At 35.8% G+C, this 24,637-nt stretch overlaps 1 protein-coding gene across 7 annotated transcripts in view; it reads left to right on the top strand.

Annotated features, from left to right (window-relative positions):
- Positions 1-24,637, top strand: part of LOC145685795 (uncharacterized) — a 276,175-nt gene that overhangs the window by 212,291 nt on the left and 39,247 nt on the right. For 2 of the 7 annotated variants that reach the window (XM_081758334.1, XM_081758333.1), the window contains exons 3-6: positions 1,351-1,497; positions 8,913-9,058; positions 14,924-15,025; positions 18,769-18,853. In XM_081758334.1, coding sequence (XP_081614460.1) covers positions 14,960-15,025; positions 18,769-18,853 — 151 coding nt within the window. In that variant the 5' untranslated portion in view covers positions 1,351-1,497; positions 8,913-9,058; positions 14,924-14,959. Of the gene's footprint in view, positions 1-1,224; positions 1,498-8,912; positions 9,059-14,923; positions 15,026-18,768; positions 18,854-24,637 lie in introns of those variants that run through there. The other 5 variants (XM_081758337.1, XM_081758339.1, XM_081758338.1 and 2 more) reach the window with 5 other exon arrangements.

The following is a 24,637-nucleotide window of genomic DNA, read 5'->3' on the forward strand; positions in this document are numbered from 1 at the left end:
CCAAGAGGAACGGGAACGGGGAATGGCGGAAACTTCATAACGAGGAACTACATAATTTATACGGTTTACCCAACATTGTTAGGGTCGTCAAGTGTAGGAGGCTTAGGTGAGCGGGTCATGTAGCTAGAATGGAAGAAAGTAGATACGCTTTCAAAGACTTGACTGGAAGACCAATCGGAAAACGATCATTAGGAAGACCTAGGCGCAGATGGGAGGACAATATTAAGGTGGATCTCGCAGAGATTGAAATACGAAGTAGAAACTGGATGCAGTTAGCTAAGGATAGAAGTCAGTGGAGAGCTTTTGTGAACGCGGCATTGAACCTCCGGGTCCCATAGGCCATAGAGTTAGTTAGTTAGTTATTTAACCAGTTAAATACCCGTATAATCAAAAATAGAATCAGGAACAGGCTGAATCCAAAAACGCTTTCTTCAATGTTAAGAGTGAGATTTGAATTGTGCCATGTTCAAAAGTGTGTTACTTTTGTATACGAAACAGCCGCAGTTTTGCAACTAGTTAAAACGAAAGCAGCCCGATACCAGCAACTGAGACAAAAGAAGCTTCGCCTAAACCTGAAGAAAAAGAAGACGATGACATTTATTTCTGTTAGGGGAGTTTATCTTAATTTTATATTATCACTAACAGAATACGCGTTCTTCGCACGGGAAGAATACGTTTCACTTTGGAAATAAACGGCTGAATGTGGATTTAACCGGCGTCGGAAGTGTCACTGTTCATGTCAGCAACCCCTTAAAAATGAATTCGGTACTAATATAGGCTATTTTCTATCATTTTTAAAAATCTCCCCATCCCCCTCCACTAAGTTGCAGAGTTAAAGCGAAATAAGAAGAAACAACCCAGGCCTGAACCTCATCCATATTAAAAATTTATAACTTGTACTTATATATATAAACTTGTACATTTATGTATATATGTATGTATATATGTAGAGAGAGAGAGTTAAGATGAAATTATGAAAAACACACAGGTCTGAACCTCATGTATGTTGAATATTTGATCGGAATCGGTCGGGTTGTTCAAGAAGAACGACGTCAGAAACATACAAACTTTCATTTTTATAAATATAGAATATAGATGTATAGGAACCGAATTTATTTAGCTTTTTCTAGTCCATTGCGTAATCTTTTTTCCTAGCTATTTCTGTCCGCTGTTACCTATTGATTTTGCCACTTTTTCTCGTTGATTGTTTGGCAACACTGATCAAAACCTACCCGTTGCTCACGAGTGCAAATGTATCTCCACGTGTATTGAGAGACTGCTGCTCTAGTGACGAATCTCAAAGACCTTGAACGAGTTTTATATTCACTTCCTCCTATCTTTATATTTCAGCTGGATCTGTGACGCTGGAGTCTCATGTAATTAACGGAAACGCAGTGCTACAAGATCTTCCGATGGTTGTGGGCGGTGGCTGTTAAATACACCATGCCATACCAACTATAAAATTTACAACTCCACGTCTAACAGGAAATAAGTGCGGTAAGTTGCCCCAGTTTTCATTTCATTCTTCTTTTCTAAATAACTAATCTATGTATCAACAAACAAAATTGTATTCATAGAATCACTGGACGCAGTTATAGAGAACAATTTAAGAAAATTTGAGAAGAATCGGTATGTGTACTAACTAACCCTTGTTGCATACTGTGCTGTTTTAAGCTTCTTGGTGTGTTCGTGAGTAAATAAAATACCATCAGGGTTGTTCCGTGAGTGGGCCCCAGATGCGGGAAGAAGCCTCTCCCCAGGGGTAAAAGTAACAGATAACGCTGGGGGACGCCGACCCCACCTCCAAAAAATGTGTATGACGTCCCCCAGTTTCTAAAATATTACATGAGATTAGTGATGGGATATTTACCTGTAAATATTTTTTAGGTATATACCTTGGGTAAATACCCAGGTATTTACCCAAATTGGGTAAATATACGGGTTTTTACTTTTTCAATACTATATGTGATACAGGCGTTTTTTTTTTGCAGTACGTAAAAGTAATTTAAAAGTAACAGTAGATCCAGTAGAAACTAAAACAAATGTCAAAAGACAGTAAATTTATTATTTTCCGTAATATAAGTTACGTGGTCGTTCCTGTTTTGATAATAGTAACATAAAATAAGTATGTTTCTCCAGAGAACTTATTTTTTAGAAACTGTTGACCCTAAAAAAGAGCACAGTTATTTTTTCTGTAATTAAAGAAACTAAAATAGAACATGGAACGCGAATAAGTGTCTTTCTTTTAATTTACATTCTACAAATGACTATGTGCGACAAGTTATTAAAATTGACATGATTTGAAATATATATTTTCTGTTACATTATGCATGCTTTAATAACTACAAATAAAACAGTAGGAGCATGAGTATGAGTGGGAACTTTCACATTTACACTACACTTGCTAGCTACACATCAAAATGAAATAAAAATTGAACTATCTTAAGCCAAAACAAAGTAATTGTATTTTCATACTTTGTATGAAATTATCATTCTTGGAAACAAGAGAGATAAAATACCATTGGAAAATGGGCTTCTCATGACGATTATGTCAGTTTGTTTAATTAGTTTCTGATTGGATGGCATCAGATTCATACGCCTAATTCAAATGATTTCATACTTTAATTTAGAATTCGGGGGCCTTATGCAGAGTCGTTTTGACGCGTGATTAGTGTCATACTAAAGGATCGACTAACATAAGATTCCTGCAGTAGTCGAGCGTTTAGTATGACTCTAGTCATAAGTCAAAACGACTCTGCATAAGGCGACGGCAAAATGCCGTTAGTTTACTCTGGTTTCTAACATCTCATTTGACAGCATCATCATCCACGGCATTTCTATCTTAAGTTACCAAACAAATTAAAGGTAATTAAGTCTAATGTTACATTCAAAAGAAAATTAAAAGAATACCTATTGTCACATTGCTTCTATACAATAGATGAATATAATCAATTAAATAGTCACAATGTAAATAGTAGTTGCAAAGTAACAAGATAGGTTCATTTATGTATAAGGTATGCTGTAGTATTGGTATAATGATATTTCAAATTACTGTAATGTATAAAAGTATGAATTATGTTTAACAAATGTGTATAATATATGTACTGCATCAATTAACCATGACGAATCCCATGTACTATCGGAAAATTATTTCCAAGTTTGTACAGAATGGAGGATAAATAAAATGAAATGAAATAAAAGAACAAATGAATTACAGAACATTCAAGAATTAACATTGTTCTCGAAATATTCTAGCTATACACTTACGGGCAAAACGTTATCTCGTTTTGAGGTGACATTTCTACCAAGATTATTCATCAGCTTCATCGGATATATGGAATGAATATATGGCATCATCACCGCTGATGTCTCCACCTATCTCACACACGGAAAAAGTGTCATGTCATTGTCTTCGTCAAGGGTTTTCCTTTCTTTGGTACCATGTTCACTTCAAGTGTTATTTAGAACCCACTACGTCTTCTTATTACGTAATCTTGCAGTTTGTAATAAATACCCATTTTTTGGGTAGGAAAATAAAATTTCGGTATTTACCGGGTATTTACCCAATTTTTATTTACCTACCCAGTGGGTAAATACCCAAGTCCCATCCCTACATGAGATGAGATGATGATTTTGAGTTTAACGTCCTGTTCAGCAGGGAGGCTATATTACACGTGCACCTACTGATCAACGTGGAATCCGAACCACCTGAGCTCCCGCCGGGAATCGAACCCGGGTCTTCCACGCCATAGGCGCGTACGCTAACCGAAAAAATATGACAGTGGGCAAAGATAGGGAGGAGGACGGTGTGATACCCTTATAATTATGGCTTTTAAAAAGGTAAATTATATACTTTCAGTCAAGCAACTATAGCATCATCCCTATTTATCCTAGAAACATGGTTTATACCTCATTCTTTTTAGAACAGAACAGCCTTTTAAACGGTATTATTCATATTTCCATATCATGTCTCTGAGGAGCGAAATTGTGATCTTTTCAGATTTTTTAAACATTTTGAACCCCTTTAGACCATCCTGTGTTAGCGCAAAGGTCTCAAAATCAACTGAAAAGTACTAAGAAGTATACTACTAAATGTGTGTACAAAATTTCAAGCTTCTATCTTGAATAGTAAGGGCGAGAAAATATTTATCAATAAGCTAAGAACATCCCCACAGTACCCCAGTGACCCGGATGTAATATAAGAAAGTCACTGAGACATCCCTATTTATCCTAGTATCATAGTTCGTACATCATTCTTTTCAGAATCAAACAGCCTTTCAAATGACACCATTCACATATCTTCATCGTGTGAGGCGGGAAAATTGTGAAAAAAGGATTTTTTTGTTAAAAACATCCTTTTTTTAACCGTTTTGCCCGTTTGGACCCCCCTGTTTTAACGAAGAGATCTGAAACAAATTTGAGAAATAGCAAGGGGTGCACTGAATGTGCGTGCAAAATTTTAGTCTTCTATCTGGAAAAGTGAGCCCGCCAAAAAATAATATCCCCACAATACCAGAGGTTCCTGTATAAAACAGGATCTTAGGTAAAAGTTTCCTGAGATATTCCTATATATCGTAGAATCATAGTTCTTATATCATTCTCTTCAGAATACAACAGCCTTCCAAACTGTACCATTCACATGTCTCCGATTATGTGTTTGATGCGGGAAGATTCCAAAAAATAAAAAAAAAATGTTAAAGTTTTTTAAAAACTTTTTGCCCTTCTGAATCCCCCTGTTTTATTGCAAAGATCTGGATAAAATCTAAATAAATACTGATTGATGCACTGAATGAGTGGGCAAAATGTCAATCTTCCAGGTGCAAAAGAAACAAGGCAAAAATAGTAAAAAAAGGCATAAGAAAAAATTAAGGTTATGATGTCATAACGCCCTATCTCTCGACGAATAAAGGCATGAAAGCATACGTAACGTGTCCTAGAATGTCTCCAGGCTTGAAACAAGAAAAAGCCGAAGTATAAAACTTTATTGGTACTTTTTAAAATCGAATAATGAAAATTTTGTTTTTGTCCTATCATCTAAAAATAGGAGATATAATTTAAAAGGGTTAAGATTTTAAAGTTATATAGATTTGATTTGATTTGACTGATTGTCAGTTTAGCATCGGTGGCTATATGAGACGTGGACCTATAGTTCACATGGGATCCGAAACACATGAGCTTCCGTCGGGAATCGAACCACGTATCTTACGCCAAGGGCGCGTACGTTAACCGCTTAGTCACGAGGGAGATTTAAGGCTATATACAGATAAACGACAGTTTTAAAGATATTTTTACAACTTGCATTATTAATGTCGCGATACCCTCCCTGCTGGTCTATTAGCGCGTGTCTTTGCTACTCAGATCTCGAGACCCTTTTGGATTTCACATTAAAACTGTAGGGTCACGTCAAGGGCGCTAGACTTCAACGAAAAAGCAAACAAATTAATATTAACTAGCTCTACCTTCGCTCTCTACAGTGCACGCATCATTCACATATGAGCATGAATCTCCTTGTCATTCCTCACAACATCTGTACTGCCCCTTTACAGACACAAGTGAAAGACGCCTTGATGAAAATCGGCAAAGGGTACCATAAAGAGGAGATTACCTCTATTATTTTTTCAATATCTCGCATTGTTTGGAAGATTGAGCTACTTCCGGTTGGAATTTCTAATTCATGTATGATCAGTGTTTTCTTTCTTCTTGTATGCAGTATGTAATAAGCAAATACATTACACACACAATTAATCATAATGTCAGTGATATATGGTGTTAATTAGACAAAACACTCCAAACAATAAAGATTCATCTTAGACTGGAGAAACGGTTATCCTTCGATTTTCATTATCATTTGGCCATGAAACAAACGCCTGAGAGATATACAACCCTTGTGTACAACTAGGTGGTGTTGGAATGTGTAACTCATAGGATATCATGCTTTACTTCTTTTTTTTTTAATAGCAAGCTTTTTAAATATTCAATTAAAACTGGACAATCCACACACAATTTGGAATGGACCAGGAAAAGTTTCTAGCACTTGTGATTTTCGGGATCTCCTTGTCGAAAGGATTGGAGACAAACATATAAACTTTTCTTCACCATAAACATATAAAGCTTGCATTTTAATATATAGAAGATCTGAAGTGTACTCATTGTGGTATATAACTAGGTATTATTGAAATGAGAAAGTAAAAAACAAATAAATGTAATGAAATATTTTAGTTTAACGTCCCACGATTATGTCCTTTAAGCTAATAAGAAAGAATAAGGGGGTACCCGAGAAAACCCATGGACGTGATCCTACAAATTTACTTGGACGGAGATTGAACCAGTGACCCCATACACAAAAGATAAGTGCTCTAGCACTGCGCAACTGTTCATCCCAGGAAAGTCAAAGCAGACGAGGCGGCCTAAACACTCCACACTATATTCAAACGCTCATATTTAACCATAAAATTGAAGGTGAAGTTTCTCTTGATTTTTCCATTAATTCCTCCACATTCAGTCTATCCATATGATGAGGAAATGCATGTAAGACATAGATTTAACTTAATTTCTTAAGTTATCATTTCTTTAATTGAGGTTAGGCATTGCTCCAAGAATTAAGGGCAGGTCGGTAGCCAGTCCCAAAACGTAGGGAGGCCGGGTAGAGGTTAGAGGGGGCCGACCCAACCATATTATAGTTCATTTGCAAGCCTACCGTGAAACTTTTACGGGGTGCAGTGAAAATTTAGTGGGGACAGGCCCACCCTAGCCCCCCGTGGATACGGGTCTGATGAAGGACCCGTAGCTGGAAGGGGTGCAGGATCCTAGCGAACACTCTCTCCACAAAAACGTTGAAAACAAATATTGTGGGTTCCAATAGATAACTCGATTTAAACTTTTAATAATTGTAGCATTTTGTTTCCCCGAAAGATGGCAAAAAGAAGAAAAAATAAAAATTAGTAAAAAAAATAACTGCTTTGTTACCATTGCTATTTCTCTCCTTATTGACATGACAATGATGTCTTGCATCGTTAAATGAGAGATTTAGTCGTTTCCTGTTTTCTTAAAATCAAGTGACCTTTCCGGAGCAGCTTTTCATTTGTAGGCTTCCTCTAGCTGCTCCGGTATTTCTTTATTTCTTTTTCTTTTATTTTTTTTTAAATGAAAGTTTCACATGTTTTAAAGTCTTCTATAGGTTAGTTCCTTCTTTATCCACTTCATACATAGAATTGCATATTCAAATTGTAATCAGTTTTCAAATTTCAGAAACTCTGAAAACCACAATAAATCAAGCTAATTGTTGAATGAATTTCAAAAACTCTTTGTTTTTACATAGGTCTTTAAGGGTCTTCACTACAGCAAAATTAAACTACCGCTAATTTTAGAGTTTTTCTGTAATATCTTGAAAACAAATAAATGTATTCGAAAAGCAGAAACGTAGTGAACTAGACAATACGACTTAGCATTTGATACCGTTATGACAACTCATGTATCTGCTTTCGATTTGCAACTGTAGATAGATTTAGCATTTTTTGCGGGTTCTGTAAATAGCTGCATACCAAAAGCAGATAGGTGAATTGTGGTAAAGGTATCACATGCAAAATCGTATTGTCTAGTTAACTACGTTTCTGCTTTTTGAATATTTTTATTTGTTTTCAAGATATTACAGAAAAACTCTAAAATTAGCGATAGTTTAATTTCGCTGTAGTGAAGACCCTTAAGGACAATCGTATTTGACATAATACATAATAGCAGTTTTGCAGAAGGAAATTATAAATGTAACGTGAATTTAAGATAGCCCCTCCCTCTGAAAATAATTTCGGTTGTCTTAGTAATTTGGTTAGGACCTGTACTTGACAGTAGCCCATTTGAATGAAGTGCGATCGAAACTAATGCCCAGTGGAGTTAGTAAAATATTTAAATTTCGGACACTTTAGAATAGTACTGCAATCTCTTCTGTCATAATTAATTCCTTTCTCGCTGCTCTAATAGCTAGCACAGTCTTCAGTGCGTGGAGTCCAGGACCGGATTAACTCATCTGAAGGCCCAGGGCTAGAAAAAAATACATGGCCCCTGCTGACTTCGCCTAATACTTTTCTGTGAAAGTACAGTAGGCAAGTTAAGCTAATATGTTTCATATTTTTGGTCATATTTTATTTTATGATGATTGTATCTTCATGATTCTTTTTACATAGCCAGTTGAGATTTTGATCAGAATAGGGGCCCTTGTCCACCTAGAGACCTGGGGCTGTAGTCTCCCTAAGCTGCCCTCTTAATCCGGCCCTGGTGGAGTCCCAGGTTCGATCTCCGACGAGAAAGCACAGAAATTAGAGCACACAACGTAGGTTGGGTTAATATCCTCTGATCAAGTGTTTGCCGACAGTTTTTATTCCTTCATATATACATAGCCTCTGTGGAAAATGGCACACAAATGTCCGGGAGTGAAATATCATCGTGATATTTGCATTAATTCCACCAATTATAGGACTGAGGCCGCGGTGGCTTGGTGGTAGAGCATTCACTTCTGGTGTGTCGGATCCTTGGTTCAATTCCAGCCTGCACCGAGTGAACTTTATGGTAGACAAACATCATGCATCGCTTTCCTCGGTTTCCTTCCAATTTCTTAATTCCACCATTATAATCTGTCTAATCACAGTCCGTCTGTGCCTTACTATACAATCATGGGACGTTAAAACTTAAAAAATAGAAACTACTGCTTGTATTTGTATCTGAGGCGAATTACTCTCATCGGGGGTTGACCTCAGGACCTCACGCATAGAAAATACTTATTTTAGTTACTTGGCCACAAAAATGAAATAGTGCAATGTCGTATATTGCTAAAATGTTTTTCTGTTTTTATCTTTTTAAATTTTTACTTATGCTTTATGCCTTATGTTAAACTAATATTCAATTTTATTTTTATGTTCTAGAGAAAACATAAACAACACGCACTTCATCAGTCTACGTAGATTGGACAAGTTGCCACATTCCTTCTAAAGTCCTGCCGTATAGTGAAACAATACAGAAGGAGGTAAAAGGTTTGAGCAGAGACCTCAATTGAACATTAGTCACAGAGGTATTGTAGCTACTCTATCAGGCTTTTTAAAGTATCAAATGAGTTGTTATTAAGGAGTTGCTTTGACTAGACCTTTTCATAAATACAGGGTAAGTCACAATCAAGCACGTAGCCAGGATTTCGTGAAGGGGGAGGGTCTGTGACGTCAAATACTGTCGTCATCACACCAGGAGTTCGATCATTCTAGACTGTTTTATTGGAACATATATTGGTTCGTTCAGCCAGGATTTCTTAACGAGGTGGGGGAAGGGGGCGTGACATGAAATTCTGAAGGCAGAGCTCCTCCGTGGCTAAGCGGTTAGCGTACGCGCCTTTGGCGTGGGAGATCCGGGTTCGATTCCCGGCGGGAGCTCATGTGGTTCGGATTCCACGTTAATCAGTAGGTCCACGTCTCATATAGCCTCGCTGCTGAACGGGACGCTAAACTAAACTCAACTCAACTCAACGAAATTCTGAAGGCCCAGGAGCTTGATCAATTTAAACTACTTTAGCCTACTATCAACATATATTGGTTTGTTAGGACAATAAAATAAGGATATATTGGTAAGTATTTTAATAACAAACTATGAAGAAATCTCCAGTAAAATAATAAAAATAGTATTGAAGAAGATTTTATAATATTTAGACCTTCCTCTGTTTATTCAAATATAACAATTTTACTTTCATTATGACCTCAACTATTATAAAAAGTACATATTCGCTATTATAAAACGTGCATACTCAATAATGTCTTGCAAAATATTTGACAATATCTGCTTTCCTTTATCTGTTGAATCAAATGTTAACAGATATTTTTTTCTTAACACATAAATTTTAGTTTTTATTATTCCGTCAACTACTGTCGGTTCCAAATGACAGTTTAAAGGATGAGTCGAAAATTGTTTTTGAAATAACATGTTTGATACTGCAAGGAAGCGATGAACAAAAAATACGTTAAAAATGTCCACGCGGTTACACAACGGCACTATGCTTTCGGAAGCTTGAAATCTTCCTGACTAGTAGCAGAAATTCTGAGAATTCCGTAACTTTTCTAGAAATTTCAAATTCCCTGACTTTTCCATGATATCTCGCTCACCTCGCCACCATGTATTGCAAGTAAAGTAAGAAGTTCAAAATCCGAGCTAATTGGAACCACAGGTTATTTGGATTTTCAAATTGTTTGAATTTTCTAAAATAACCAAGAAAATGCTATTTAGGCTTAAATATACTGTACGGTATACTCTTTTATCGATACAGTGGTTATATAAAGTACATACAGTAATCACAATACTGTGCGTAAGGCTACTTACTTTTTCATGTTTTTGAAGAACCTGCTCGTACACTAAATTACACAGCTCTTGTAACTCACACTTAAAACTTAACCTGTTTAGGCCTAAGGGAAAATAAAAATAAAAATATGTATGACAAACAGTTAGATATTAATGAGCTTTTGTAAAAACTCTGATTTCACACAACGCCGACGGACAACCCTATTCTTTGTTTATCGCTAGCACTAAGAGAAAATGTAAAAAGCTTCTAGGGGCTGCGTTCGGATTTTTGACGTTCGAATTATCGACGTCCTACTGTAATACAAATATCCTCATAAGAAAGAGTAACAAAAAGCTTCCTGTAGTTTTTTTTTTTACTTTTAACACTGATCCTTTTTTTCCTCTTTTCATTTTGTTTCATTGTTAATTAATTATTTCATTTCTGGTCTCGAAGGGGGGGGGGTCTGTACCCCACGGTCCCGCTCTTGGCTACGTGCTTAGTCAAAATGATGGACCCGTTTTCAGAAATTTATTCTGTGAAATTTAATAAACTTATGTTATTGTAAGCCATGCGTCTTATAAGGTTGGTCAAAGTTTAGTTTCCATGCAGTGTTTCCACTTCCTACAGGTAACTATAGGAGTCAACATCGAGCAAATAAGAAAAATTGGCGTCGACTGGAAAACAGATCTTTGTGTGTGTTGTGAGATAGATTCTCGGCTTAATGTGTGCCATGTTAGGTACTCACAGAACATTTATTGAAGAAAACTTTGATAGCTTATCATTCTCAGCACATGTCTCACAATAACATATGCTTACTAGATTTCATAGAAGAAAATTCTGAAATAGGGTCAATCATTCGGATTTGTAATGTATTTACAATGTCTGTCTGTCCGCTTACATTACTTACATGCTCTCAAGAAATACTTGGTGGATCACTGTCAATTATAAACAGGATGTTGAGGGTGAAAAATAGGAATCATGTTTTCCAATGGAGGAGAACTATCCTTTTGGTCCGAATATATCCCCCTGGATGTATTACTATGGAGGGTTATTACTCCTTTGTAATATGCAACCGTCAGGAACAGTATCCAAATATCAGTGCTAGAGCTTGTAGCTTTTTTACTCTTTCGAAAGTTGATAAAGTTTATACCTTTGTATGAGGTACGACTATGAAATACGTACTATATGATGATGATGTTGATAATGATGATGATATATGATATACTGATATGACTGTGATATGAGGTAGTCATTTTAAGCAATTTGTACGTAAAGTATCTTAACGTTTATATTTATTTACTTATTTATTTATTTTAGGTATTACGCTTTGATGTAAAGATGTTTTTAAGGAAACAATAGTACAATCTACGATTTACAGCCCCTTTCTATCTGAGTTTCTGGTGATTTTAGGAATATTTTTTGTATAGACCACTACTTCTTTCGTTAGCCATTACAATAATATTACCTTAGTAATTAGAATGGAGTTTTTTTTTTTTTTTTTTTTTTTTTTTTTTTTTTTTACAATTTTCCATGTTTTAGTTGTAAGTCGGAAAGTCTTAAAATAATTACAACTCTCAAGAAAAAGAACCAGAAACCTTCAAATTACTCCAAACCACTGAATACCAATCTCCAATTCGTAGGGACAAATTTCCCCCAAGTTAGTTGTAAAATAACATCTTTCAAAGAATTGTTCGAATTACTAGTCACCTTGCCTATACTAGGGTTACTGCAAAGTGTATTTTAACTACTGTTTGCACGAAACTGGTAACGAAACCAAAAATTCTGAAATATGCAAATGTAACTTTAGTACCTATGTAAACGTTGGAGTTTCTGCATGCTCTTATTCTAGGAAGCTCTGTATTCTTTTACTATGGTAGCTTTAGCTCTTAAAACATTTCTTTTGGCGGAGATGCTGACCTTTCACTTTTATTATGAGCCTTTCCTAGGCATGCTCTTAATGCCAGAGAAAACTGATTTTTAGTTTTTACTAGCCATACTCTTTATGGTATAGATGACTGATTTTTAGTTCCTTTTACCCGTACCCCTATGGTAAAGATGACTGATTCTTAATTTTTTCTTGTCGTACTCTTTGTGGCAGATATAACTGATTTTTAGTTTTTTAGCCGTACCCTTTATGATAGAGATTACTGATTTTTAGCTTATTCTAGCCGTATTCTTTATGGTAGAGACGACTGAATTTTAGTTTCTCCTAGCTCTACTCTTTATGGCAGAAATGACTAATTCTTAGTTCTTTCTAGCCGTACTCTTTATGGTAATGATGACTGATTTTTAATTTTTTTCTAACCGTATTCTTAATGGTAGAGATGACTGAATTTTAGTTCTTTTTAGCTGTACTCTCTATGGTAAAGATGACTCATTTTTAGTTTTTTCTTGCCTTACTCTTTATTGTAGAGATGACTGATTTTCAGTTTCTTCTAGCCGTACTCATTATGGTAGAGATGATTGATTTTTAGATTTTTCTAGCCGTACTCTTTATTAGTACGGATCAGTGAACTGGTTTTTGACGACCACAAGGACCCTGAATTTGCGCATTGGACATAACAATTTAAAGATCAAATTCCGAGTTCTTTTAAAAATAACATGATTACGTATTTAACCAAATCAAAAATGATATCCAGAGAGCAAAGTTCTGACGAAAACGTAATAGATTATATTTATGCAAAAGAAGACTTAATTTTAAGTCGATGCTGATGGCGCTGAATAGAAACAGATTCATTTTATTATAGACAGTCTTCTACCAGTTGATCATTAGAAAGAATTATGCCACAGTAACCTAATTATTGAGTAACGTAATTGTATAAGAAAAAAAATCACTTGATTTTTAAAAAGAAAACAATTCTTGAAAATGAAATTGTCTATGCTACGTTCTGCATTGCTTGAATCAAGCAACACAGTCTTACAAGTAACTTAACATTCCTGAATCAAGCGTAAGACATCGGATTACAGCAAGAGCAAGCCATTGTGTTGAGGTTTCAGAATCGTTGACGGAACAGACTCAGGAGTAAACAATCAGCTTTTTGACTTGAACAACTACTTTCGAAGCTGAATGTTACAGATTTCCGCTATTATAGAATATTGTAGGGATGTCAAGAGTAGTGTCATAAGCCGTTCACGTAATAAGCTAAACAAAAATAATGAAAATAGTACTCGTTACAAAATAATTCCTGCCACAGCAGTAGCAACGATGCAGTAAATAAGTATCCCAAATTTCCCATCATCCATGGACATTTTGGCTCATATAGCCGGAAAGATTCTCATTTCTTCTTTAGATTTACGTCAGGGTTTCTTTCAACCATCTATCAAGGAGAGCAGTAGGAAATTTACAGGTTCCAAACTCCGGAAGTTATAGTCACAATGTGTTTCTTATGGGTTACACTTTTCCACTGCTTCCTTCAGCAGACGTGTAAACCTTGCGTTAGGAGGCGTTCCGTCCTCTTACATTAGGTTTTATGTTGATACGTTTTCACATAGTATCTTCACATGTGGACGAGGTGAGAAAAACTTTCCAAAATTTTGATCGACAGACCGCGGTGTCACCAGAGAAGACCAAACTCTCTCATCATTCATTGATGGCCTTCGGACACAAATTGAGGATTTTGGAATGTCCGTTGGATGTTAGATATAATCAGGAATCATAAACGGTTTCGTACAAAGAATCAGACCAAGAATTTCCTCCACGTTTCTTCATTTCTCCGACGTTAGGCGAAAGATTTCGCCTAAATCGCGGAACCTCTGCAGAGACTGAGGAAGGATATGAATTTCGCTGCTAATAAAGAACAACATCAGGCGTTCGAAGCTCAGATTGGGAGGACAATAAAATATGCGTGGGTTTTCGTAGGGTTCTCCCATTTGCTCCGGCATTTTATTGCAACTTTTTTCATAATTATTTCCCTTCATTAATCTTTCTCCTCCTTCATGCTACTATCGTTTGCAGGATAAAGGAGACGCGTAATCATTGAAAGTGATTGATTACGAAACACTTGATTAAATGAACCAGCGAGAGGAAATGGGAAAACCTCGAGCAAACAGCTGGACGGTGTCTTGTCCGCTACAAAGCTCCGTAAGCTAAGGTAGAACTACAGGTTTTCCGAACCAGAGGTGATCGCTCTACTACAGAGCTCCCGTGTATCCTTTAAGGATTTCATTTTGCTTCCTTATTTTTAGTAAATACGTAGTATTCGAAACAGTTCGTTCTTGGAATGGTTTCCAGAGTATTTCTTAGCTTTGAGTGTACACTTATACAATTAGGAGAACAGTTGTTTCATATAGGACGTTCAGAGCACAATGAAATGAAATCCTATTACGAAAGTTGAGAGGAAAATAAACCATTTGTACGCTACACTTAATTACATAGAAAAGGTAACATTAGTTTTTACCTCCTAAATCTAGACGCATATCTCTTAAGTTCTGACAGGAACTTTGGATGGAGGTCTTGAAGATTAAGTAGATTCGAATAACCAGAAAGTTGATTTGATTCCTTTCTGCAGTGAGCGTTTAGTATGTTACGCAAGGTGTTTAACACATATTACCTTTGTTTTATTCACATGATTTTATGTTTGAATGTAACTTGATATAAATGCTTTTATCGTTTACTAGAATTCTTTTGCCGTTGCTATAGAAGACCAATTCAAGATGAAGAAATGCCTCTGTGGAGTTACGTTACGGAAAGGAGCTCTGATAATTGGATCCGTTTTTCTGGTAAGAATTTCGTCCTCAATTACATAGGTTACTGGTTCTGAACTTATGATACTCGTATGTATTCTTAGAGATGTACACGCGACATACAGAGAACACGTGATTACGTTTCAAGGGAAAATGAAAGATATAAATTCGGAAACCACAGTATGTAAGCTTTTTCTAAATAGCTATATTGCTGAATGTGGCTCCTATACAGAAGATTGACGGGTTGTATTTGACCTATTTTCAAAGCGAGTTTTCGGCCTGAAAAGCAGGCCGTCATCACTGGTTGTGTTCTGTCGAAACAGTATTATAATAAACTGACTATCATACGACATGACAATTTCAACTGCAGCGAGCTACGTTTGCATATAGTGACAGGAAGTCATTCCCATTGATTACTATAGGTTTCCATAGACCAATAAGGATACACGTAAATGTCGTTCTAACAATTCGAATGCGCAGAATCCTATTGAGCTGTCCTCAGGGCTTTATAATTGAACAAAATAACTTGAATTGTAGTTTCCTATTGTGTTATGGTGAACCCGGGTGGTTCCCGGCATATCTGGAAGCTTCGTTCATGTGGATGCGCACCTGATTCTTGTTGATTTTGTGCAAATGAGTGATAGATTGAAGTAATAGTAGATTTCTCTATGAACATCATTCATCATAATATTTATCTTCACCTTACATACCTTTACTTTTCCCTCGTAATCATAACCGGAAACAAACGTAATTCGTGCAGAAAACTTTCAGCAGTGGTACTAAAGTCAATACTTACATTGCTAGACCTGTCATGGCACATAATTCCCCGAACGGTATTATTACGCGTGAGATAATGCGACTATATGAAAATGTTCTTCAAATTCTGACTCCCAAATTACCTTTAGCACAGATAGTCTTTCGTTCAGCAATGTGACGCTGGAAGAGAAAGTGCATGTAGTGGTCATAAACGCACAAAGTCGCAGACGGCGATGGATATTGTGGCTAACAGTGGCTTGCGTCGGAATTTAAATTCTGATCCATATCACGATTCTTCTGACGATGTCCATAAAAAGACTCGGGGACAATTCCATTGATAACCTCGATTGAGCCCATCTTGTTGAATATTTCTCTCCGTTTTTGTTTGTCTGATTACACTACTTTTAGCTGTGGTTCCTGCGATGTTATAGCCCTTTTTCCGACAAAGTTTCACTATTCTATTATGTGAAAATTGTGCGTGAAAAACGGTCATGACGTACCTTCTTAAGAAAGTTTATTAGGGGACACCAACACGATACGCCGCACTTCAACATGAGATACTACACTACTAACGACACCGGTTTCGTGTTTCTGGTGCAAACTACAAAGTTGACAGCAACCAATCGGATATAAATGAATAGTCTTTCTGTACATGATACATGATTATGCAAGGGTTGAATGTAAAACACTAGCAAGAATGCTGCCACATTGCACATAACCATATGAGGGTTTTGTTAATCACAGTACGTACATACGAAAATTATTCACTGAACTAGTTATCAGTCATACAGTACGCATAGGGTATAACGCGACCGGGGTTCGATTCTCATGTTCGGGCAGTTATTTTTATATTTACAGTGGACTTAGTGGTTAGAATAATCAAGTACTTCACTCTGCAGGTGGTAGTGGTTAGAATATAAATCATGCGTGGCACTAAATTAGATCACAAACCAATATAGGTTCAAGTTGAGGTTGCACTCTCGTGTACCCACCATCCTTGACATGCCCACTTTGCAGAGTGCACACAAATACCTGTACATTATACTAACAGTTCTTGTAGTGATTCATGCAAGAGACGCTGGAAAGATAACTGAAAACAAAAGAAATACATAAGATAAATTTTATTTGATCAAAAACAATTCACATGTTAAGTTACTTACGTATACCCTTTTCAATAAATTTCTGTTGATAAATGTCTTTTAGTATATTTTCAAAACCTTTTAGCCCATTTTGAATTTCAATAAAAAATTTAAAAAATGACGAAGGATAAATTTAAAATGAAATGATTTTAAGTTTGGCAGTACGTGACCATTTAACACACGTTGGTTCACTAATTTCTTCACTGTACTACACTTTTAATTATAGAGGACATAGGAGGGGGAAATTTGTGGTTATTCCATTTAAAAGGAATCTAATTTCGTCTTCTTATTCTAATGATAGTTTTCTGGCTCTATCATGATTACTTTGGCTCACCTCTTCCCATGATGAAGTTTGTGACAAAATCACTTAATATTAAATAAATTGATAGCACAGTAGATGGAATTGTTCTTGCAAATAACTCATACTATCTTACCATAAGTATCGACGAGCTTGATTGCGAAGATTAAATTTTCTTCTTGATAAAACACGTACATTCCTAATTTTTACGATGTGCGTTTAAGTAACTTTGAGTAGTCTGCATTATTTTAACATATGTTCAATAATTTTCATTAAAATGTTATGTCAAAAAACTGCATTAACCATCGTACATATTTGCATAATTAATTTTACAAAACTTCGGGCGATGATTTGTTAAATTAGAGATTTTCTTAACGCGCAATTCACTTCTTGGTTCATTCACTTAACCATGGCGTCGGAATGCTCATCTTCGCGCCTTCAGCACCAAATGTCTGTATTCTTACGCGTACTAATAACTACGCCTATTATTGAAAAACAACGTTTTATAGGTAATATGCACATTGGCGAGTTTTACACTTATTCGCCATTAGAATAACTAAATCAAAGTACTAAAAATAGTAGAAATAAACGTCGATTCCATTGGGATTCACTGAACTACTTTCTATAAGATCACAGCCACTTCACAGTTCATTGTCTTCTGAGCACGTAATGCAAGTCACCACTGTAAAGCGTTGCCAACACGTTGAAAAAGACAGGACCATTATATAAGGTTTGCGTCAACGTATAGTGTATATAGCCTTATTCCACTTCAGATGAGACTGACTGGGGAATTTAAAATGGAATGGGGGTGAGAGAGGACACACGCTCATAAGGGAAAAGACACAAGATAGAAGTGCTGGTGTGAGATTGGACCAGGCAAAAGCTATATATGTTGAGTTGAAAGCCTCTTACCAGTCCTCATAAAATGAAAGCGAGTATAGATGGCCGGAATTGATAATTGTAGAAACACTTTAGGCCGAGCGTAACCTTTACAGTGCGTGTCAGGTGAAGGTTTGCTATCTTACTCTCCGCCATTTTGAATCTCGCTCAAAAAGGTTCAAATCGGAAGGGAGTCACAGGCGTATATATCTAGCCATGTTATATTCGTATATTCCCATTATGTAATCAGTTAAATTGGTACCCTACAAAATTCACCATAAAGTTTTCGTAAACGCAATATTCTGTATCATCGTCTTTTTTATAATGTTAGAAGAAAAACGTGCCAGGAGGCCAGGAGACTGTCTTTCGTCTGGTGAGACCATGGAAGCATGTTATCGATGTCTTTATATTAAGACGTTTTATATTTAGTGTTTTATGATATAATATTGTCTTTTGGCCAGTGTTGTGTCTAAAAGGAAGAAACCTCCGGTGTATTCTACGAACCCTTTTAGTTTTGTAGACACAGATAAACCATTGTTTCGTGTTATTTTTTATTTTATGTGTTTTCCTTGGAAGTTACCAACCTTTTAACTTTGTATTATTCATGTAGCAAGAACATTCAAACAATAAATGCTTCGTACGCAATACTCTTCTTCATACATTAAGTCATTTAAGATTAATTATAATATATTTTTTTAAAATTTCAGGCGATTGCTCTAATGAGTGCCCTATTAAGTGCAATTGGGCTCCACATCTTTATAACAGATAGAACCATCACTCCACACTCATTAGGTAAGTCTACTTTATACGGCATAATTTCATGCTATTTTTGGTCTGTCTGGTTCTCTCTCCGAGGGTAAGAAAACTATTAGCACGTTTACATTACAACTTGCTTTAGGGTTGCCAAATTAAGCTGAAGGCAAACTCGGAGACCAGTGGCATTTGTGTAACTAGGAGCACAGAGTTGAAACTGAAGATTTTTTGCATATTATTACCACAGTTACGTAGGACGTTTTAGAAGTAAAGTCTGTTTGACAATATCTAAGTAAAGCGAGAACGTACGTAATTTTGCGCAGACGCGCCGTGTTCCGACGTACTTTAAATATAAGCAGGCTCTACTTTGACTTGGGAGTAAAAGAACTGTAACATCGGCAGAAATTCGTCGGCAATTTTATTAGGCGTATGGTCCAAACGCCATGAATGACAGCCAAATTCGCAAGTGAGAGAGACTGTTTAAGAAAGGGCGGAAGAATGTTCATGGTGAACCACAATCGTACTTGCCGTCTGTTACCACTAACGATCTTGTGTGTGCGGTAGAGTCAAGGTTCGTGAAAACAGACGATTCGTTGTTTGCATGCAGTCAGAGAATTTTCCGCAAGCTTCACGTTCTGTTTCCTACAACGTTCCGAAAAAATTGGGCTCTCAGGCAAAAAGCACTTATGATACTGCAAAAACTTTTTTTCATATCAATGTAGCTGAAAGTAGCTGTAGAATCTCTATATAATCAAAATGTTTAGTACTTCCTTTTTTTGTATTGTAAAATGGACCTTAAATTTAAACACATTCCTCGTGTAGTGATGTGGGGCAACGAGTGACAAGGGGTAAAGAGTGCAAAAACGTCATTAATTTTTTATTTGTGAAACCATTAGTTGGCGCAGTGTGACACGGAGTGGATCATGTGATGCAGTAGTCTTTGCTTTGTTTAACAGTAGACGTTCTTCATAAGAACTGATATACACTCGTAGAAACAACAGGAAACATCTTTAAGTTCCATTCAAGGAACGTAACTTTCTTGCTCTTAAAATTTCAAATTTTGACACAATAGTGTCGTAGCATGTTATGTAATATGATCAGATACTGACGAGAAACTGTAAGAAGTGATTCCTAACATCAAAATAAGAGAAAATGTTCATATAGACCTATGGCCCTATTTCGAATTCCAGAAACTGTGAATGGTAGTTCTTATCAGCTTAAACAAAGCTACGCATACACAATCCAAATGTGAATATTTCATCAATTGCAATATGTGTAGAGGGTATTCCCTACAAGGCGTAATTCTCAGATATACTCAATAGAGTTTTCAGATATACTCTGATTTCAAGAAGAGTCCAAAGCCTTCACAACAATGGACATCAAGTGCTTCGGAGGGAAGTCTGAAGTGTTAGGAACCGGCAGCTCCATTTTTTGTGTTCGGAATAACGTTTGATGTGATGTATTTCGAAAAGGCATATTTCACGTTTTCTTCACTTATAAGCGTGAAAGAAAACATCGCAGCATGCGTTTTACCGAGTACGATAGATCGTGCTGCTGACGATCATTAACAACGCGCCAAAGGATTCCGTATTCACTACTGTCAAGACTTATCGTTTGCCTACCTTGGACCAATCATAAAGTTCGAACATATCTCAAAATTCGGTTGATGGCATGTCTGAGAATTTCATCCTGCAGGGAATACTCTGTACACACAATGAACATTAATGAAATATGTAATTTTGGATTGCATATGCGTGACTTACTTTACGCTGATAAGGACCACTATGCACACTCTCTCGAAATCGAAATAGCGCCTCTTGAAATTTGGCTTTTTGGAGGTTTTCGACAGCCCTACCTCTGAAACTTTGCACTTTTCGCCATAGGTTCATATGAACTTTTCCTCTTATTTTAATGTAAGGAATCACCTCTTACAGTTTGTCGGTATAGTTCATTAACACCGGAAAGTTGACTGCAGTGTTGCCAGTAACAAGGGAAAGAAAAGTTGTGTTGGTCTCGTGGCAAAGAGCAACAATTTTTTAAATTGTTAGTAGTAATATTCTAAAAATTAGCTGTTCCGCAGACACTAACTGCAGGGGGCCCGAGGTTTTAGATCATTACATTTCCTACACGGTCAAGCCAAATATTAGCGTCATGGGTTTAGGAAAGATCATGATTCGACTCCGATATTTTTTTTGTGTGTGTTGATATTGTGCGATTAGTTTAGAATTGATTTTAAGTTTAGCTCAGTAGTAGGCCCCGACGTATATTGCACCAAGTCAAGCAAAAAATTTTGTGACGTCATAGGTCAAACACGATTGCCCTTGGCCAGGAGTCAATGACCGATGGGTACTTAGGAACAACCCCTCTACATTTTGGCAGGGGTACATAGGACCATTCCCCTTAAATTTTGGAAATTGCCAAACCTAGATTTGGTATGGTAGCTTAGGACCAGGGTATGTACACTCATGTCCAAAATTATTGTCGCATGTCTATAAATATGTTGCTGTAGGAATATAATTTGATAAAGAATTCGCCCGGTATTTCTTATAATGTTAGTATGTGTATAATCTGCAAAGACATGTATGTGGAAAATTTCATATTAAAAGAGCAGTAAATAAGAACAATAAAATGAAAATAAAATTTTCTTGTCCATTTAGTAACATTTTGTTTTACTCATTCTAATTTTTGTATTTATAATTCCTTTCCTATGAAATTCACCACAAATATACATTTTCCGATTATACGTATAGTATCGCGTATTAAAAGTATCCTGCAAAATTATAATCAAATTATATTCTTACAAGATGAGAGTTATAGATATGTGACAACCATTTAGAAGACATGAGTGTACCTCTAAAAGTTTTGGGGGCTCATCTCGTTCCCTTGCATGGGTAAAAAATTACCGAAAATTTAAATTTCGGGGTTTTTACCCAATTTATCCCCTTTGGTGAGGTTCTGTTAACTTATGTCATTATAAGGGCGTGTACAGGGGTCCAATTCCTTTCATAAGACAAGAGTACATTGGTGCACTCTTTTAAAAATTTGGGAGGGGTACCTTGGCTCACCCCTTAAATTTTGAAAATTGCCATATTTAAACGTTTGGTATAATAATATAGGACCCTAATATATATTACTATAAATTTGGATGATCCATCTTGTTCCCTTTCATGGGTAAAAAATTGCCAAAATATAAATGTAAGCAATACTTTGTACCACGTGTTCGGTTTTTGCCGTAATTTATCCCTTTTGATAAGATTATTACCTTTTACGTCTTATTACCTTATATGATTATATGGATGTGTTCATGGGTCCATTCTCTTTCATAAAACGTGAATATATTGGTGTAACCCTTTGAAAATTTGGGAGGGGTTCATTAGCCCACCCCTTAAATTTTAGAAATTGCCAAATTTAAAATTTTAGTATAATAGTATAAGACCCTAGCATGTATCACTATAAATTTTGGTGATCCCTCTCGTTTCTTCTTATGGATTAAAAATTGCCAAAAATTTAAATTTTGGAGGTTATTGATCCAATTTATTCCCTTTAGTAAGGGCTTTATTATTTTATATTATTATATGAATGTGTTCAAGGGTCAATTTTCTTTATAAGGCATGACGAACTCGATGCTTCCCTCTTAAAGTTTGGTAGAGGTACATTGGCCCACCTTTAAAGTCTGGAAATTGCCAAATTTAAGAATTTGGCATGGTAGTATATGTTCTTAACATATACCACTATAAATTTAGGTGGTCCATATCGTTCCCTTTTATAGGTAGAAATTACCGAAAATTAGAACGACTACGTGTTCGATTATTGACCCAATTTATTCTCTTCGATAAGGATTTAACACGTTATATGGGTGTCTACAGGAGTTCATTACCTTTGTAGTATTATATTTTGATGCTCCCTTTTAAAATTCTTTTGGGGTCCATAGTACCATTTCTTAAGTTTTGGAATTTCCAAATAACAAAATTCGATAAACGTTCTCTAGGACCCATTGTTAATGTTGGTGTCTATCTTGTTCCCTCCTATCGGCATAAAAATGGCCAAATATTCAAATTTCGAAGGTTTATTGACCTATTTTTTGATACGGCTTTTTTACCCTATATGAGTACAGGGTTCATTACCTTTCATAAGACATAGATATATTTGTACACCAATCTTAAATTTTGGGACGGGTACACTCCTTCACCCTTAAATTTTGGGAATTGTCAAATCAATAATTGATAATTGTTCTTAGAATGTGAATATAAAAATTGGATGGTCCAGCTTATCCCATTCTTTGAGTAAATCGTTGTCAAATATTAGTATGATCACGCGCTCAGTTATTGTCCTATGATGTGATTATAGGTCCAGGATGTTGGTATATTGATACGTTTCTTTTAAGCTCTGGGAGGATCATTCTACTCAAATTTCAGAATTGTCAAAATGAAATTACGTAATATACATTTTATTGGTCTTGATTATTCCCGCATATGGGTAAAAGAAATACCAAAATATAAACGTAAGCAATACGTTGTACGATAGAAGGTATTGACCTTGATGAGGTATGAATATATGGTAGTATACAGGGATTCATTTCCTTTAATGCACCTTTTTAAAATTTGTTGTGGTACACAGGGCAACTTGTTAAGTTTGGGAGTTGTCAAATAAGATTGGGAGTTAGACCATGGCTGGTTCTGCTTATTTCTTTTTAAGGTGAACAATTGCCGGAGGTTATAGACCTAATTGAGACCTAACTACAACATATAATTATATGGTTAATTCTAAGACTTAGGAATATCGATGCAATTTGGAAGAGGTACGTAGGACTATTCTTTAAATTTGGGAATTGTGATAATCAAAATATTGGTATGAGGCGCGAAGTTTGAATGATGTACTTAACGTTCAATAATCGATTGATATGAAACAATAGTTTGAACTTTAGTCACAACTCATAATCTAAAATCATGGTGGAAAGTTATCTGATTGGTTGATTTTTATGATTGATCTGGATCTATAGCTTCACGTGGATTCCAAACCACATTGTTTCAGAAAGAATCGAACCAAGCTTCCCCACGCCGAAGGCACGTACGTTAACCATATAGCTACAAGGGAATTCAATGTTCTACCTAACGAGAAATGCTTGCCAACATGAAAATAGGTTTTGGATAATCTGAAAACAGATTTTGATAACCTTCCCCGAAGGTATAACGGATTCCAAAGTTGTACGTTGAATTACTTTTGCTGTTGACTGTGCAATTTACTGCAAAAGTAAATCTGTTTTGTGTAAGTATGTAACCTATTTTTGTTTCCATTGAGTTTCAATAATTTTAAAATTCCCTACTTTATCATTGATCCAATTATAACTTCTATAATAAAAATTTCTTCATAGATTTCTGCCCCAATAAACAATATACTATTTTTTCCTATCAACTTTATATGCAATATGTATTCTTGTATGACGACCATTTATAGTACAGTTACTATAAGACGTATAGTTTATGTGGACTTTACTAACAAAAATGATCTGTCTAACGAAACTAATAATCCATGTTAATTTCTTAATAAAACAGTATATAATAGGTGTTATTACATTCAATTTTGTTTTTAATGTGTGTTCTGAAAGACGACAGTAGCCTATGATCTAGTATTTGCTCCTAAATCGTTAACTTCTGTCCTTTCCAAACTATTACCAACCATTGTACATTCTAAGCAGACAAATCTAGCTTTTCGTTATGGAGCCGATGCTGCAATGTTTATTTAATTTTCCTTTAATTGTAGTGAAATGTTTGTGCATGTTAAGAAAATTAATATTCGAAATTGAGTTTACAAAAGAACCCTATG

Source organism: Thermobia domestica, chromosome 5, assembly GCF_964235325.1.
Source record: "Thermobia domestica chromosome 5, izTheDome1.hap1.1, whole genome shotgun sequence".
Classification (NCBI taxonomy): Eukaryota; Metazoa; Arthropoda; class Insecta; order Zygentoma; family Lepismatidae; genus Thermobia; species Thermobia domestica.